This window comes from Alosa pseudoharengus, unplaced genomic scaffold (genome assembly GCF_046254945.1).
Source record: "Alosa pseudoharengus isolate Yale_2024_CS ecotype anadromous, Long Island Sound unplaced genomic scaffold, YU_APseudo_1.1 YU_APseudo_1.1_scf_11, whole genome shotgun sequence".
Classification (NCBI taxonomy): domain Eukaryota; kingdom Metazoa; phylum Chordata; class Actinopteri; order Clupeiformes; family Clupeidae; genus Alosa; species Alosa pseudoharengus.
Window position 1 is genome coordinate 9,934,532 of NW_027468576.1, and position 16,660 is coordinate 9,951,191.

Genomic DNA, 16,660 nt, shown 5'->3' on the forward strand with positions numbered 1-16,660 from the left:
ATCAAGGGGTGGAATAGTACAAAAAATATCGCTCTTTGCGGACAATGTAATACTCTATCTTTCGGATCCAGCTAAGTCACTCCCCCGAGTTCTTCACTGCCTTGAACAGTTTGGCGTTGTGTCTGGATATAAGCTCAACGTTAGCAAGAGTGAACTGTTCCCCTTAAATATTATGGAAGAAGCCCTCCCCCATTCGGCCGCTGCATTCAAACTGGCTAAGAATGAATTTAAATACCTTGGAGTTATTATCACCCGAAAATTTGCAGACATGCATAAAAAGAACTTCACAGCTACTTTAGAGCGCACCAAACTTGACTTTGCACGCTGGTCCTCACTCCCTCTAACCCTTACGGGCCGTGTAAACTCAGTTAAAATGAACGTGCTACCTAAGTTTCTGTACCTCTTTCAAGCAATTCCAATCTTTATTCCCAAGTCTTTTTTCAAATCTTTGGACCAATTGATCTCTTCTTTTATATGGAACAAAGGCCCTGCTAGAATACGAAAGTCACTTTTGCAGACATCCCAAGTCTCCCGGAAGTTCCGGGAGTCTCCCGTATATTGATAGCGGCTCCCTGACGCCCGCAAATTAGATAAAATCTCCCGGAATCTAGAGTGAGCGATCAAGAGCGAGCATTCGAGACCGCGTGTGCATCTGAGTGTAGCGCGCACACGACGGGAGAGAGAGAGAGAGAGAGAGAGAGAGAGAGAGGGGTGGTGCGTGTGTGCCTGAGCGCATCCAAGAGAGAGAGAGCATCCTGATTGGCCTGTTTCGCTAAATAAACCAATCAGTTTTCAGTGTAGGCGGGCTTTAATTGATCTCTTTTCTCCCGAACTTAATTAATCAGTTCAGTGTATGAATAAGAGCGTCATAGCAGAGTCAGTGCCTTAAAAAAAAACGAAAATGTAGGCTACCCTTGTCTCATAAGAGTAAAAAATAATGATAGGCCTAGTCTTGCACGCTGCCCTGTTTGTAACAGTGACTTTAGCATTGCCCATGCCAAGTGAAATGATTGCAAAAGACATGTTGAGGTGAGTTTAAGTGCCAATTAATGTGCATATTATTCAGGCCTATAGCCTAGATGGCTAGTTGCCAAGGCTACATGAAAACACCAAACTACCAAAATCTAAATATTTTCTATCTATAGGCCTTCCTTATTTGGTGTAGGCCGACTGACTAGGCTAAAGTTTTTTTTTTGTTTTTGTTTGGGGGGGTCGTGATACCTCCCTGAAATGACTTTTTACAGGTTGGGATGTCTGCTTTTGCAGAAACCGATAGCTTTAGGGGGGCTTGCCCTCCCGAATGTCCTGGCGTATTACTGGGCGGCAAATATACATGGCATACTATACTGGCTACATTGTCACTATGGCCTTAGTGACTGGGTTCCGACCTGGGTACAATTGGAGGAGGCTCAATGCAAACCGCTGTCTCTTGAAGCACTAGCATGTGCACCACAGTCTACGCCCCCACTTAAACCAAACTGCAGTCCCATTGTCATTGCCAATCATTGAGAATTTGGAAACAGTTTAAACGTAGTTATGAAATTCAGACCTTTTCTATATTATCTCCCTGTAATAACAACCCAGCCTTCCCCCCATCCTTACAGGACAAAACATTTGAGGTTTGGCGCAAGAGAGGCATTGTGGTATTTAAAGATCTATACATAGACAAAGTATTTCCCTCTTTCTCTCAACTATCCCAAAACTATCAGCTTCCTCTCACCTTTTTAGGTGCTTCCAGATTCGGGATTTTGTGCGAAAGAACTTTAAAGAATTTCCAGCTATCCCTACGGAGACACCTCTTGATAGAATACTGCAAACGAATCCTCACAAAAAAGGAGTAATTTCCTCCTTATATGCACGCATTACAGAATTGGCATCTTCAGAAGATTTGTCAGTGTGACGACAATGGGAGATTGACTTGGGCTATGAACTTGATGATGAGGACTGGACTGAAGTTCTAAACAGAATCCACACCTCCTCCATTTTTTTTATTGGACTAAAGCCAAACTCTCTAAGATAAAACATGACATTGACTCTACATGTGATAGATGCAGACAAGCCCCAGCTACACTGATGCACATGTTTTGGCAATGCCCAGAATTAATAACATTCTGGAAGTTTCAAATGCCCTAAAGCTTGAAACTGTCCTTGACCCCACCCCCTCTGTCGCCCTCCTTAGCCTCCCGCCTACTATAGTCACTCTTTCAAAATGCCAGAGAGATGCCCTAGCCTTTGCCACTCTAATTGCCAAAAGATCCATCCTTATGAGGTGGAAATCTCCACAGCCACCCTCTTATGTACACTGGATGAGAGACCTAATGAACTGCATCCACCTGGAGAAAATTAGGTATACTAGACTAAATAGGACAACGCAGTTCCATTCCATTTGGGATCCTTTTATATCTCTCTTCTCCTCTCTTAATTCCACAGAACTTATACCCCTACTAGACTCCCAAGTCTGACTCTCTTGGCGCCCCCGCTCACACACCCTTTGCCTATTGCACATGTATCTTCAATCTAGGAATCCAGAGATACACCCCCCCCCCCCTCCCCTTATTTCTGTGTTTGTTTTGGTTTATTTCACCTGTTTTTGGTCTTTTTACTTATGTCTATGTTAGATTTTGACTTAGTCTTTATTTTAGGATTGCTGTCTGGGTAGGTGTGGGGGGAGGTGGGTTCTCTGTTAAAATTGTAAACCTGTATCCATCTTACTGCTTTCATACTGCCATTTCAAGAAAACAATAAAAAACAAATTTGGAAAAAAAAAAGGTATTATCAGTTGCCACTCACCACAGTCCATGTTGCCAAGCACTCCAGATACCTTTTACAAAAGCAAAAACAATCTGTTTCTCATAGACATAATGAGAGCTCAGAGCTAAACAATAACATGTTATGCTGATGGACTGTACAAACTTTCAAGTTTAGTCATGTATAGACAAGAGACAGCTTACTTTCAACTTTTCATCTAAAGCATATGTTTGTTTGTGTGCATTGGTGTGTGTATGTGTATGTATATATGTCAACTTCTCCCCAATGTGTGTGTGTTCTGTATGTATGCTCAGTGACGGCAACAGTTCAAAGGCCTTTCTATTTTTCTTTTGCTTTAGTCAGCAACCCAGTCCTCCAAACCGGCTGACCTCCAGCTGATCCCTGTCTTCCTCCCCATATCTTTATACAATTCCAGGAAGTAATCCAGTTGCTTTATAGTGGCATATCAAATATATTGTGGTACCAAGGAGAGCATTGCATGACGCTCTCATACCCAATAAATTCCAAAGACACACAGAAAGTGCAAGAATTCCTTTCTTACTATAAGCCTGTGTTCTTTGTTGCAGTACAGGCAGGCCATGCCCTAATGCTCCAGACGTAATCTGAGACACCCAGACTCACGCTCACACACAAACACGCACACAATCTGTCTGTTTACAAGGGCTGGAACAGGCCGTTCCTTTTAGGGACGTGGCTTGGGGCCCAATCCATTGTAGCCAAGTGCAGGCCTCTAGGATGGCGGGGAAAAGGCGTGTTTTGTTGTGCTGTGCTGTGCTGTTGCTGTGTCATAACCTGTTCTCAACCATCCCCACGCCTGCTCTCTCTCTCTCTCTCTCTCTCTCTCTCTCTCTCCTCTGCCTTTTTTCCCAGCAGCCCCTGTGCTCTCTCAGCTGCTGTCCCAGGTCAGCCATGGATGTTTTCACGGAAACCAAGTCCCGCTTGTGTTGCGCACGTCCGCACGTGGCCCTTGCAGGATCCCCACCATGGTTCCTGCATGTGGACCGAGAAGGAGGAGAGGATCTAAACACTCACAAAGCCTCCCTGTTCTTTTAGCCAATCAGCATGCTCTCTTTACTTGATTGGATAACAGGACACCCTAGGCAGCCGAATGCACTTCATTTGTTTAAAGAAGCCATAAGGATCCAATGTAGATTAAACAGATCTTATTTCAATGTCTCTTGCTCTCTCTCTCTCTCTTCTCTCTCTCTCTCTAATTTTTTTCTTTCTGGTTTTTGCGTGTCTACAAGTGTAATTGAATTTCTAGCACAGCCGTGGGAGCCCTAAGATGTGGGACACCAGCAGGCTTTTTGTAGTTTTTTCCTCTTTATTTTCTCCTCCAAATTGATTGCGCTCAAATGCTCGATCTGGCTCAATCTGTTTTCAGCAATCACTGTCCTCTTCTGCGTATTTCTTCTCTTTTTTTCCCTATTTCACTTTATTCTCAGAATAAAGCCGAGAGCTGATCATCAGGGCCCGTCAGCTTTATGTGTAGGGGAATGCAGGCATGACCTCGATTGGTTACATAACCACGCACACCCCTTCCCCCTTCTTCTTCGGCACAACACATACATTGTCTGGGCTTACCCTGGCTGCCATGGCAACGCGGCACCCATGTCTCCGCCTAACACCCCCCCCCCCCCACCTTCCTCTTCAGCTTAGTAGTATTTCCTCACGCCCACCTCCCCACTCTTTGATCTTCAAGTCTCTCCCCTATCCCGTTTTTCACACCCTTTCACTTGGTGCTCCACATTTACAAATATTGGGACAGATTCTAGAGGAGCGAGTTTGGTGTCTGCATGTTTCCATGCTATTGTTTAGATGGCTGTCACGCCATGCATGCAGGCTGAGACTCTGCAGCAGCCATATCCGTAGCAGTTGCTGTAGAGAGAGGGGGAATTTGCTTGGGTGCGGGGGCACGTTCCTTGCAGCACTGGCGATGCGTGTGATGTGCACATGACTTGGCCAGACCAGGCTCCTCCGCCGTGACTAACGTGCCAAGAGGAGATCTCTGGCTCTGGCTCCGCTTCTCAGACGCGAGGAGAGGAGGATGAGGAGGACAGAGAGGAAGGGAACATGGCTCCTAATGACTGTCACATGGCACCCGCTCTGCTAATCACCGGCTCCATAACGCACAGCCACCATGTACCCATTACAACGGAGGGGGTGGGTGTCTGTCCAGGCTGAGCTGTGTTACTGCTTCTTTCCAGCAACATATGGCACGGCTCTCCGCTCCCCGGCTCAGGCAGTCTGTCTCCTGCACCCGTCCGTGGATTCTTCAAAGCAGTCCAGAGGGCAGGGAGGCAGGGAGAGAGAGAGAGAGAGTGAAGGAGGGAGGGAGGATGAGGTAGCAGAAGTGGGTCAGTGGCTGAGATTTGAATCTTAATGAGGGGAATGATCGACCATAAAACTCACCTCTCCTTCACCGTATGGCAGTTACAAGGGCAGGGAAGCCCATCTTGAGGAAGGCTCTTGCTGTACGTGAACAGGTACTGGATAATGGTGGTGGTGTGGGGGCGATGGGGGTGGTGATGGAGGGCCTCAGGCCGTTCACACATCATTGAGCATATGCCTTGGCCGTGTGTAAATTACAGTACTAACAGGGCCATTACATAATGGCCAGCGAGTACTAGGAGAAGAGCCCAGGCATTGACCCCGGCTGCACGCGCATTTGAGCGCTGCGGTTTGTGCTTGCGTGAAGAAGGGATGGAGACGCGGATGGGGAGAGGAGAAGTGGGGAGCGGACACAGTGAGGGAGGAGGGAGGGGGAGGTTATATAAGGTGAAACAAGCCGGATCCGGTTTGAGGGAGTTCTCATGAATGAAATGATCAGTGGTGCCACTGGCGTGTGTATTCACATCTTTAAGCCTGCATCTCCCCCCTCCTCTTTTTTTCTCTCTTTCACTCTCCTTCCCTCGCTCCCCCATCCACCCTCTTTTTAAAGTCTTCCTTTCTCTTCTCTAAATAATGTGCTGCTTTGCTGCATGATGCGACTCCTAAGTGTTGGCAGTCGACATTTTCACGAGTTCTCCCACAGACAAGCCTCTCTGTCTCTGTCAAATTTGATCTCATCAGGCCTCCCTTCTTTATCCCAGCCTGTGGCTCACGTGCCGCACCGCCACCCACACATTTAAATAAACATGTACAGGGAATTTTCCAGTCATCTTCCAGACGGGCCTGTGTTTCCCCAATCAACATGGCCGCTTTAAGCAGCCATTGGTTTGTTTTGTTTGTTTTTTGGTTAGTGGTGCATTGCTTGGGCTTGCCTTCTCTGAAACTACAAATCCCTCGCCTTTATTTTTTTTTTTTATGTGTGCGTGGCCACCAATACTTAAGTGGCCTACAGCTGTCTGGTGCTTTTGTTGTGTTAGAGGCAGTTAATCCACATGTGGTCCTGTTTGCGGGACACTGTGTGTCTCTTCTGAGTGCTTTGCTTTGGATGCATCTCTCTCTTGGATGCTGTTTATTTGGACAGCCTGTGAGTTGCACGCACTGCTATCACTGTTCTTCCAACCCAGCTACACAACCTCAACAAGTGTAAACAAAGACCTGTTTACCTAAACTCAAAATACCAGGGCCTTTTTGGTTTCAGGCAGGGGGCCATATGTGCTGAGTTAGGGTGGAAGGCTAATTTTAGCTGCTGGTACAGGTTGGCTAAGAGGGAAGCTGCTCACGCAACACCAGCACTGTTTGCCCAGAGTATCAGTCTTGCCCCATTGTGCTGTTCCCCTGTCCACACATTCCACCGGTGACCTCCCTACACCTAAGCTGCACGTGGAAGTATGCTATATACAGCAACAAGAGAAAAGTTCAGCAAGTACCCCTGACCCTGATATTGTTCAGCAGTTTTCATGTCTCATTTAGCCTGTGCTATTTGTGAATGACAATATGATGTTTTGAATGTAGGAGCAGAGATGGAAATAGTAGCACATTAATGTGTCTGAACAAACGTAAAACAACACGTATCTGAACAAGTGTTAATACGCAACAAGTATCTGAACAACAGAATTTTGTAAACTCATTTTCATTTATGCCTTGAAATAATCTATGTAATCCTAAAATAATCTGTTATTGCAAAGCCACCGGGACTTTAATGTGGCTATTCTGCAAGACAGTTTTTTTTCAATAGTTAAAGTAAACAGAGAAGTCCTCAAATATTTAACTGAGTGGTCAGCCCCTTTTCTGTGATCGAGTACAAACTGGTACTTGAACCCAATGGCAGGTAGGACAACCCTGGCCCAAGGCTGGGTACAGAGGTTGCACTTATTTTTCTGATGACTGGCAAAAATCCTGCTAGTTCACTGAAAGGATATCCTGTGAATAGCACAGCCCGTGGCATAGCACCAGCACAAGGCAGAGATGTTCCTCCCCACTTCAGACTTGGGAAATATGGGTGAAAGGTACAAAAACAAAACCAGCATGGCAACTTTTCTCCCCTCCCCTAAGGAACTAACTGAGCAGGTCATGGAACATGACAAATTGCTCTGTAATAGCTTTGTGTGTGTAGAGAGAGAGAGATAAAAGTATTTAATATTTGCAACTAACTCATCAAAGAGGATTTGAAGACAAATGAAAGCTTACGCCTTTAGCATGATGTGATGTTAGTATTAAACGAACAGACAACAAATGCAATATTTAGGGCTGTCCATTCCAAGAACATTACGCAAGCCTTAAAATAACACTGATGAAAACAGACCACATTTAAGTGGAGCTTTTCTTTGTACTGTACAAAAATCAGTATGTGCTATGAGGTCTTAATGCATAGTGACCACCAAATATGCATTCACAGATATATCCATTGGATTTTTTTGGGGAAAATGGAGACATGCACTGCATAGTACGCTCTCTCTCAGCAGGCAGCTAAATGTTTCCCATGAGTGTACTGTATTTCTCCTGTGAATAAAAGACCACAATGTTCTCTGAGAGGATAGTCTTAACACCCCATCTGTCTGCTTAGTTGTACGCTGACCGTCCTTAGTCTGATAACGTAAAGCCGGGAACTAGATTAGTACCAGATCAATGATACTTCAGCAAGATGACCTACATTAGAGTGGCCCGTGATGAGCATTTAATGCTGTGTACGCAGATGTGACGTTATTTACAGTTTGATAACTATTTGTCAGAGGTAATCAGTGTTTTAATGAATTATTAAAGTATTTTGCATATTAACCTGTTGAGGAGTGAATTCTTTAAGACAATGCCGTTCCCCAGAGAGTGAATTATTTTCCTGGCTCCTTCTAGAATTCTACGCGAACGTTCTATAGTTTCAGTGTTCTTAAAATGCGTCATGTTATAGAACCTTTTTCGAAAACATTCTAATCACATATTTGTGATCATACTCCCAGGGGCCCAGCTGCATCTGATCACATATTTGTGACCGTACTCCTCAACAGGTTAATTGGATATACAAAATGCTAAAAGTATTTTCTTGATGATGAAGATAACGAAAAGGTCACTAAGTTGAATGTCAGTCTATGAACCATGACCATGAGATAAGAGATGCTAAAATGCAATAATCGTGCCTTTTTTATCACCTCATTAAGATAACAGAACGTAACACAGAATCACATGCTAACTCTGTTAGATAATGTATCTGTGGCTGTTGAAGAAAATAACTCTGTAGGCCCCGTCACACAGATAAATATTCCCAATTATCAGCAAGATAACAAGAACACTAATCCTCCATCACAGTGTTTTTTTTGCAACTTTTAGATTACAGATACTCGTACTACTAGCTTGTTAAAGTGACCCGCCTAATGGCCTTCCATATAATAACAAAGTATTCTGTGTTCTCCAAATTCTTATGTCTAAGCACGTGAAAATGTTGCCAGTGTTTGAACTCGCTGTTCTCAGCCAACAAGTACCCTAATCTAATTCAGTCTCGTGACATTCACCCAACAATGAGCCAGCCACAGCAGTGGTCAGTTTTGGCTGGCTAGATCAAAGCTGGAGACATTTGAATCAGTTGGTATCCAATTGCAACTTATATTTTCTATTGAATGGTGAGCTCATCTAGGAAAAATCTGTTCAGACCTTGTGCGTGATGGTCAGTAGTCAAGGACAATTTTGATAATGTAGGGTTGTTCAAGTAACTTAAGGGCAATATTCCCAAAGAACAATCCAGAGACAGTATTAAGGTAAAATTAGTGTGTGTTCTTTTTTTTTTTTAATATCACGATAAGAAACAAGTTCATCCATTTGGAGAAGTTAAAACTGTAGCCACAACTGGCCTTTAACAATACAAATAAAAACCCTTCATCTAAGAGAACAAGAGGAAAGGCAGACACAGGGACCCGTCCATGCATACAAAAACACTCAATGCATGTTGGACCCCACACAGAATAGTACCGCACGTCAAGAATCAGACTTTTGATCCAAAATGAACCACAAGATATCAGCACTCGTTTTAAAAAGGAACAGATCAACAGATCTGGCTTAGTTAAAACTATGTTAGAAAGACATTACATGCTAATTCACAGAAGTTTAGAAATGTCAGACACTTTTACATTTCATACGATCTACACAAGGGGAATCCAACCAAGTGTAGAGAAGTTAGGTCCATAGCAACAATTTTAAAACAGGACAGTAATGGCAGTGAACAGGCTAAAAAAATATGGGTGAATATGACCCAATGTGCACATTTGAATGAAATTCGCACACCTCTTCTGACAAAAACAAAAATCCATCTAGGTTATACCTTGTATTGGATTGACCAGTCAACATGAATACAAGGGTTTTTTTCTCAATAAGACCACAGACAGTACAGTACTAAAAACTCCTCCAGACCACTACAGCTGCTCGGAGCTGCCAAGAGAAACAGGAGGGTGAGGGTGGATTAGAAGGTCGGACCCAACAGTTCACTTGTACTCGGTCGGCTCGTCTCCCTCTTCGCTGAGTAAACATGTGCGGATCAGTGCCTCGGTGACAGCATAGGGGTCGCAGTTGGCCGAAGGGCGGCGGTCTTCAAAGTAGCCCTTCTTCTCCTGGCCGACCGTGCGCGGGATGCGGATGCTAGCGCCTCGGTTGGCCACGCCGGCAGAGAACTCGTGGATGTTGGAGGTCTCGTGGTAGCCGGTCAGGCGCCTGGCGTTGTCCAGGCCCCCCTTGGGGTCGTAGGCGCGGATGTGGTAGTTGTGCCTTCTACCGAGCTTCTCAATAGACTCCTCAATAAATCTGCAGGCAGAGAGACAAGCAATCCCAAATTAAATGGAGAAACTGAACCAACATGGCATTCACGCCAAGCCTTGCTGCCTCTATGAAAGCATAATTTCAAGGAAGCTATGCTTAACAGTAATTTACCTTAATCCACCTTCTTCACGCATCTCCTTGGTGCTGAAGTTGGTGTGGCAGCCAGCGCCATTCCAGTTTCCGGGGATGGGCTTAGGGTCGAATGAGGCCACCACCCCAAAGTCTTCACATACCCTGTGCAGAATGAAGCGGGCGGCCCATAGGTGGTCACCCATGTTTATGCCCTCGCAGGGCCCCACCTGGAACTCCCACTGTGAACCAACAGAGAAACAACCATTAATGCAAAAGGGAAAACCACCATTTGTATTCGATACCAAAGAACCATTTATTTCACATAACCAGTACCCTTCAATTGAACTAAAATCCATTGTATAGTTAGATTTATTCCTTTGTTAATGTGGTCAAGCGGTCACCAAAATGAAGACATACCTGAGCAGGCATCACTTCTGCATTGGTGCCACAGATCTCTACGCCAGCATAGAGGCAGGCCCTGTAGTGGGCCTCCACAATGTCTCGACCGTATGCCTTGTCAGCTCCGACACCACAGTAGTACGGTCCTGATGGAAAAACTCAGACTTAGAACTACAGGGCCAGCAGAGAGCACAGTGAACGACTCTCATCTCTGGTCGCAGCCCGGGCCACACTCTTTAGCAGCACTCACCTTGGGGACCAGGGAAACCATTGGATGGCCAGCCAAAGGGATGCCCATCCGTCCCCAAGATGGTATACTCTTGTTCCATGCCGAACCACGGGACCTGGTTACGTACCATCTCCATGACCTTGTTACAAGAGAGGCGCAGATTTGTTTCTGTTGGGGACAAAAAAATTAAATAAATAATACTACTAATAATATACATCTATATCTATATATATAGAGAGAGATACAGTGGTAGACAACAGCATCATATTACAGTCAAATTATTAAGATGAAATAAATAAACCAGTCCAGAATTCTCACCAGCAGGCTTGCGGTTGTACTTCAGAACTTCACAAAGGACCAGTTTGTTGGGGTCCTTCCTGAAAGGATCTCTAAACATGGCTGATGGGATCAGGTACATGTCGCTATTGGAGCCTTCAGACTGGTAAGTACTGGAGCCATCAAAATTCCATTCAGGGAGATCTAAAGAAAACCAAAAAAAATTACGTTGCTTAGACACTGCCTTCATATGCCACCACGCAAGGCTAGGCTAGGCTACTGCAGTAAGGGGATCTTGCCAAGAACAAACATCTGACTTATAGCTATTTATTTGTACAGATGGACACCAACCTTCAATGCTTTTAGGTTCAGAATCCAGGGTTCTGGTTTTGCAACGCAAGCCCTCTCCAGTTCCATCAATCCAGATGTACATAGCTTGAACCTTGTCTCCCTGAGGAAGCTCCAGATATTGCTGTTTAACAGCTTTACTTAACTTGGCACTCGCAGAAGTGGCCATCTTGTTTGCTATAGTGTACCTAAAAAGAAAACAAACAAAAATACCCCAATACGTTAATGCATTTGTCTTTAGAAAAAGATACCACAAAGATATACATTCGAGTACATTACTGACTGATTCTAACAATGAATGAAATCACACGAGTAGAGATCACAATTTCGAGTGTTAACAAAAAAGTGTTAAGAGGGGGCAGTGGGGGGAGGGTTGCCAAGAACCACGTTATGCAATAGCCGAAGGAAGAACAATAGTTAGCCAGCGTTGCCATCTCTACAAGACACACATCGAAATGAAGCCTTCACTCATGACAGCGAACACAAAATAAAAATCCCGGATGAACATCACGTTATGATCTTTCTCCTGATTTCTCTTTAAAAAACATCAACCACTTCAATAACCTTTATTATGGCTACATGCTGACCACAGAAGACTTCCGAATTGAACGCGTGGACATGGTTACTATGTAGCGATTGCCAGCTGGTAGGCTAAACTAAAATAAACCATACCATGTCAACAGAACCAATCTCCTTTTTAGCATAAAATTAAGTAAATTCTAAATATTAAAATCGTCGTAGTTAGGCCTACTTAGAAATAGGTAAAACAAGACGCACCCTGATAAAAGCATCAAAGAAACCGACTGCAAGACTTGAAACAGCAATCATGGCATCACCTGTTAACAGCAGCAACCAACATAAAATAAAGCATGTAAATACATACATTACCTTTAAAAATGATGAAAATAGGACAATAAAACTGGTACTGTCTCCAGTGGGTATTTCGGGTAGACCCTGCTTGTTTTTCTCTCATTCTTTCTCCGCTGGCCTCATGCAGTCGAACTTTTAAAGTGCATTGTCGGATCTCTCCGCTTCTGATTGGCTACTCAGAAACGTGATCTCTTCATGGTCTGGAGATGGAAAGCGCATGGGCTGAAATCATTGGATAGCCTACACCCAAAAAATAAGAGGTCGTTCGTTCCACCAGTGCAGTGCATTTAGTCTCCAATAAAGCTGAAGTAAGGATTGACAATATTAAGGGACATATGACAACAGATTTAACTACATTTGAACTATATTTCTCTAAAGGTCGTTGTTCGTCTGGGAATATATTATAATGCGTCACCTGGATAAACGTAACTACTCCTGTGATTTCCCATTTAACACTGTTTCCCATAAATTGACTTATTTGTGGCGGTCCACCACAATATCAACACTGAACACTAAACAATGATTTTCCATGTTCTACTATTTCAATTGGATAGAATTCGTTCATTGAAGAGCTATGTGCACCTTTGCACAGCCTCTCCTTGTCTCTCAACAAACTTACATGCACGTTTAAAGAAAACATTAACAATCCTGAAATTGTTGACATAAAAGTCGAGTGGCTAAATTGTGCTTAAATCTGCATCATAACCACGCTGCACTAATCTGTTAAAAACTGTTGCATTCAAGTTAATTCTGCAAACCTATCACCACAAATAGAATTCAATTCTGTGGGAAACAGTACAATCCATTTGGTTGTTGACTACAGAATAAGATCATTGTACGCTACGCCACCCCGCGTTGACATTAAGAAGTGCAGACAGACGATAGGGATTCTTCCCTTGCGTGCGGATTAAGTTATGGTCAAGAAAGGGATATAAGCCTCTCATTCTAATGGAGTTGATGAAGTAGCCTACTGATTTGTCGTTCCGTATTAGCATCTGTGAAAGCACATTTCCATTTGTATCTTGGGCTCCCAAAAGTGTAGCTACAACACAAGTGATTAGAAACATAAACAGACGAAACATCTTAATAGGAGGCACGCCAAATTTCCACATGCTCTCATGGAAATAATAATAGGCCTTAGGGGTTTTCACTAGCCTATGAAAATTACACTCAGGGATTAAAGTGAAAAAAAATCGTTTGACTGAACTTTTTTCAGGCCATAAGTCATACTTGTTCATATCTACCTATAGAGATAGCACCCCTTTTGCGGTCGCGACCTATTGGTTTTTAATGTACAAAAAGATGCAAACAGCAAAGTAAAGGGAGTATTCGCCTTATTCACACGGCGGCCATTGTTTAAACCAAAACGAGGCTACAGGGTACACTTGCTATATAATTAATGCCACCTACAGGCAGTGTTGGGCAAGTTACTTCAAAATCGTCAAAGTAATTTGTTACATTATAATATTACTGTCTCTGAATTGTAAGGCATTACACTACTATTGTATTACTTTTAAGTTACTTTTACCAAAATATCTAGAAATTGAATTCTGGAATTCTAAATGCAGTTTATTATGCTCAATGCAGCTCATTCCTTCTAATGGAGGGCGATGTGGTATAACATAATGACTGAGCTAGGCTTAAGGCTAACAACAGTAGAATGCAATAGGCGCAGTGATGGCTCATGATGCAATACAAGGAACAATCATAGCCAGAATTTTGTTAAAAGCAGACAAAAGGTCGAAGTCTGGTCAATTGTGATAGAAATGCTGTAACTTTAGGCTTAGGCCTACTCATTAAAATCAACAGAGAGCCCACTACCTGTATATTGTAACCCAAAACTTGTCAAGATAGGCTACGCAGTGCCGCTGCTGGCCATTTTGGTGCCCTAACTGGTGAAATACAGTATTAACCCAAGTATGTCATCATATGGTCAACTATAAAGATGTAGGCTAATCTGCCTGTTCCCAGGGATGGGTAGTATTTCTGAAACATGTAATATGTATTTGTATTTCAAATACAAAATAGTATTTTGTCATTTGTATTTTATTGGGTTGAAGGAAATCTGTATTTTGTATCAAAATACTTTATTGGTGTGTATTTTTGTATTTTAGAAATACTGCAAAATACTATATGTGAAACACACTAAAAATTAATAATATTTTATAGCAAAGTTTTAAGTTGACTATTTTGATTGCATGGTTATTTTTTGTCAACATACACTCACAACCTACTGTCGTTAAAAGTGAGGCCTAAGCAAAATGGCTGTCTGTGCGTCACAAACACGACTGACCCCCTTACTAAACAGTTCGCGATGATGACAATATTATAATTTTTTTATGTTAACATGCTCAGTCAAAACCTTCCGTCGCAAATTGTGAAAAACATTGTTGTACATGTCATAACAGACGGGATAATATTGCATACGGTTTATATTGCGTCGCTTTACACATAATGTTAGTTGCATTGATTAAAAACTGTAACAATAATAGTAGCCTACATGGGGTGGCATAGCAGGCTATCTGTTCAAGTCATAGGTGACACCCAAAATGAATGACCTCCCCTGACAAGAGTTCGCGATAGTAAGAAATTGTCTACATTGATGCACGGAAAGAACACAGCCTACGCTTCTTCTCCGAATTCGCACATAGAGCTCACAATATCATATACAAACTAGAAAAGCATTTCCTGAAGGAAATACAGTGCATGAAAATGCAAAAATATGATGAGTTCATTTGGTTAAATTATTTGCTTGGTAGATAAGGTTTAATATAGTTGGAATGACTGAACAGTTAAATAGGTTGATAATTGAAATTGTTAAATTATTTAGGCAGATGGTTGACGATAACTGACAGTTGGAATGGCTCTAATGTTTGCTAGCAGTTATGCTAACTATGTTATCAAAGATAATAATGTTAACTAAGTTACTTAACTTAGTTAACTTAGCTAATGTTTTCATTTTTAGTAGTTATGCTAACTATTCTAACTAGCATGCTAACATGCTAACTATGCTAACCATGTTACTTAGCTAACTTAACTAATCATTTTTAGCAGTTTTGTTAAAAATGCTAACTAGCATGCTAACATGCTAGCATGTTAACTATGATAACTATGTTACTTAGCTAACTAAGCTAATTATTTTTAGTAGTTTTGCTAAAAAATTTAATTAGCATGCTAACATGCTAGTATGCTAACTATGCTAGCATACTAACCATGTTACTTAGTTAACTTAGCTAATCATTTTTAGCAGTTTTGCTAAAAATGCTAACTAGCATGTTAACATGCTAGCATGCTAACTATGTTAACCACGTTACTTAGCTAACTTAGCTAATCATTTTTAGCAGTTTTCCTAAAAATGCTAACTAGCATGTTAACATGCTAGCATGCTAACTATGCTAACCATGTGACTTAGCTAACTTAGCTAATCATTTTTAGCAGTTTTCCTAAAAATGCTAACTAGCATGCTAACATGCTAGCATGCTAACTATGCTAACCATGTGACTTAGCTAACTTAGCTAATCGTTTTTAGCAGTTTTGCAAAAAATGCTAACTAGCATGCTAACATGCTAGCATGCTAACTATGCTAACCATGTGACTTAGCTAACTTAGCTAATCGTTTTTAGCAGTTTTCCTAAAAATGCTAACTAGCATGCTAACATGCTAGCATGCTAACTATGCTAACCATGTGACTTAGCTAACTTAGCTAATCGTTTTTAGCAGTTTTGCAAAAAATGCTAACTAGCATGCTAACATGCTAGCATGCTAACTATGCTAACCATGTGACTTAGCTAACTTAGCTAATCGTTTTTAGCAGTTTTGCTAAAAATGCTAACTAGCATGTTAACATGCTAGCATGCTAACTATGCTAACCAAGTTACTTAGCTAACTTAGCTAACTAGCTACAGTGGGTAGGAGTCATAGTTGATGACAAGTAACAGTTACAATGGCTGAACAGTTAAAAAGTTCAGTAGTTTAAAGGGTTAAATTGTTTAACAGTGAAATATTGTAGTGAGGACTTTTATTTTGAAACAGGTTTTGTCAGAGGAAGCAGTTGAACAGGATGTGTAGTCTTAATAGGGCCAGTTTGTATGCTTAAAGCCTGAGACTGGCAGTTGATGCAGGTGGCCCGAACACCTGCCATAGGATTCTAATTGCTTAACGGCCGTATTGTGATGTCATAATCATAATGTTAAGTCAATGGGGAAATTTTGATTCGTTTTTAATTAATAGTTTAAAAAGTATAAAAGTTACAAAGCTGAAAAATACAAAGCACCCATGTCCTAAGTAAGACCTACGTAACATAGTTTGAATGAAGTTTCTACGTTAAACGGTTGAAGCTGCATTAAGTGCGTTAGAAGAAGAATAAGAATAAGAAGAATAAGAAGCCTAGGAAGAACAGTACAGTGCATTTTCATGCACTGTAAAAAGTTAAACGGATTGGCCAACCTCATCAGCTGTCTCGATTGTGTCACTATAATCCAACTTTTAGACCGTTATTAGTCCTCCATACGT

At 42.1% G+C, this 16,660-nt stretch overlaps 1 protein-coding gene across 1 annotated transcript; it reads right to left on the reverse strand.

The window, feature by feature from the left end:
- Positions 1-8,898: 8,898 nt before the first annotated feature.
- On the reverse strand, positions 8,899-12,285 carry glulb (glutamate-ammonia ligase (glutamine synthase) b). Its single transcript, XM_076277951.1, has 7 exons — positions 12,167-12,285; positions 11,282-11,466; positions 10,973-11,134; positions 10,676-10,822; positions 10,444-10,571; positions 10,066-10,265; positions 8,899-9,939 (listed from the first exon to the last, which is right to left on the reverse strand). The coding sequence occupies exons 2-7, from the start codon at positions 11,445-11,447 to the stop codon at positions 9,624-9,626; spliced, it is 1,119 nt and encodes a 372-aa protein (XP_076134066.1). The 5' UTR covers positions 11,448-11,466; positions 12,167-12,285; the 3' UTR covers positions 8,899-9,623.
- Between the last annotated feature and the right edge of the window lie 4,375 nt (positions 12,286-16,660).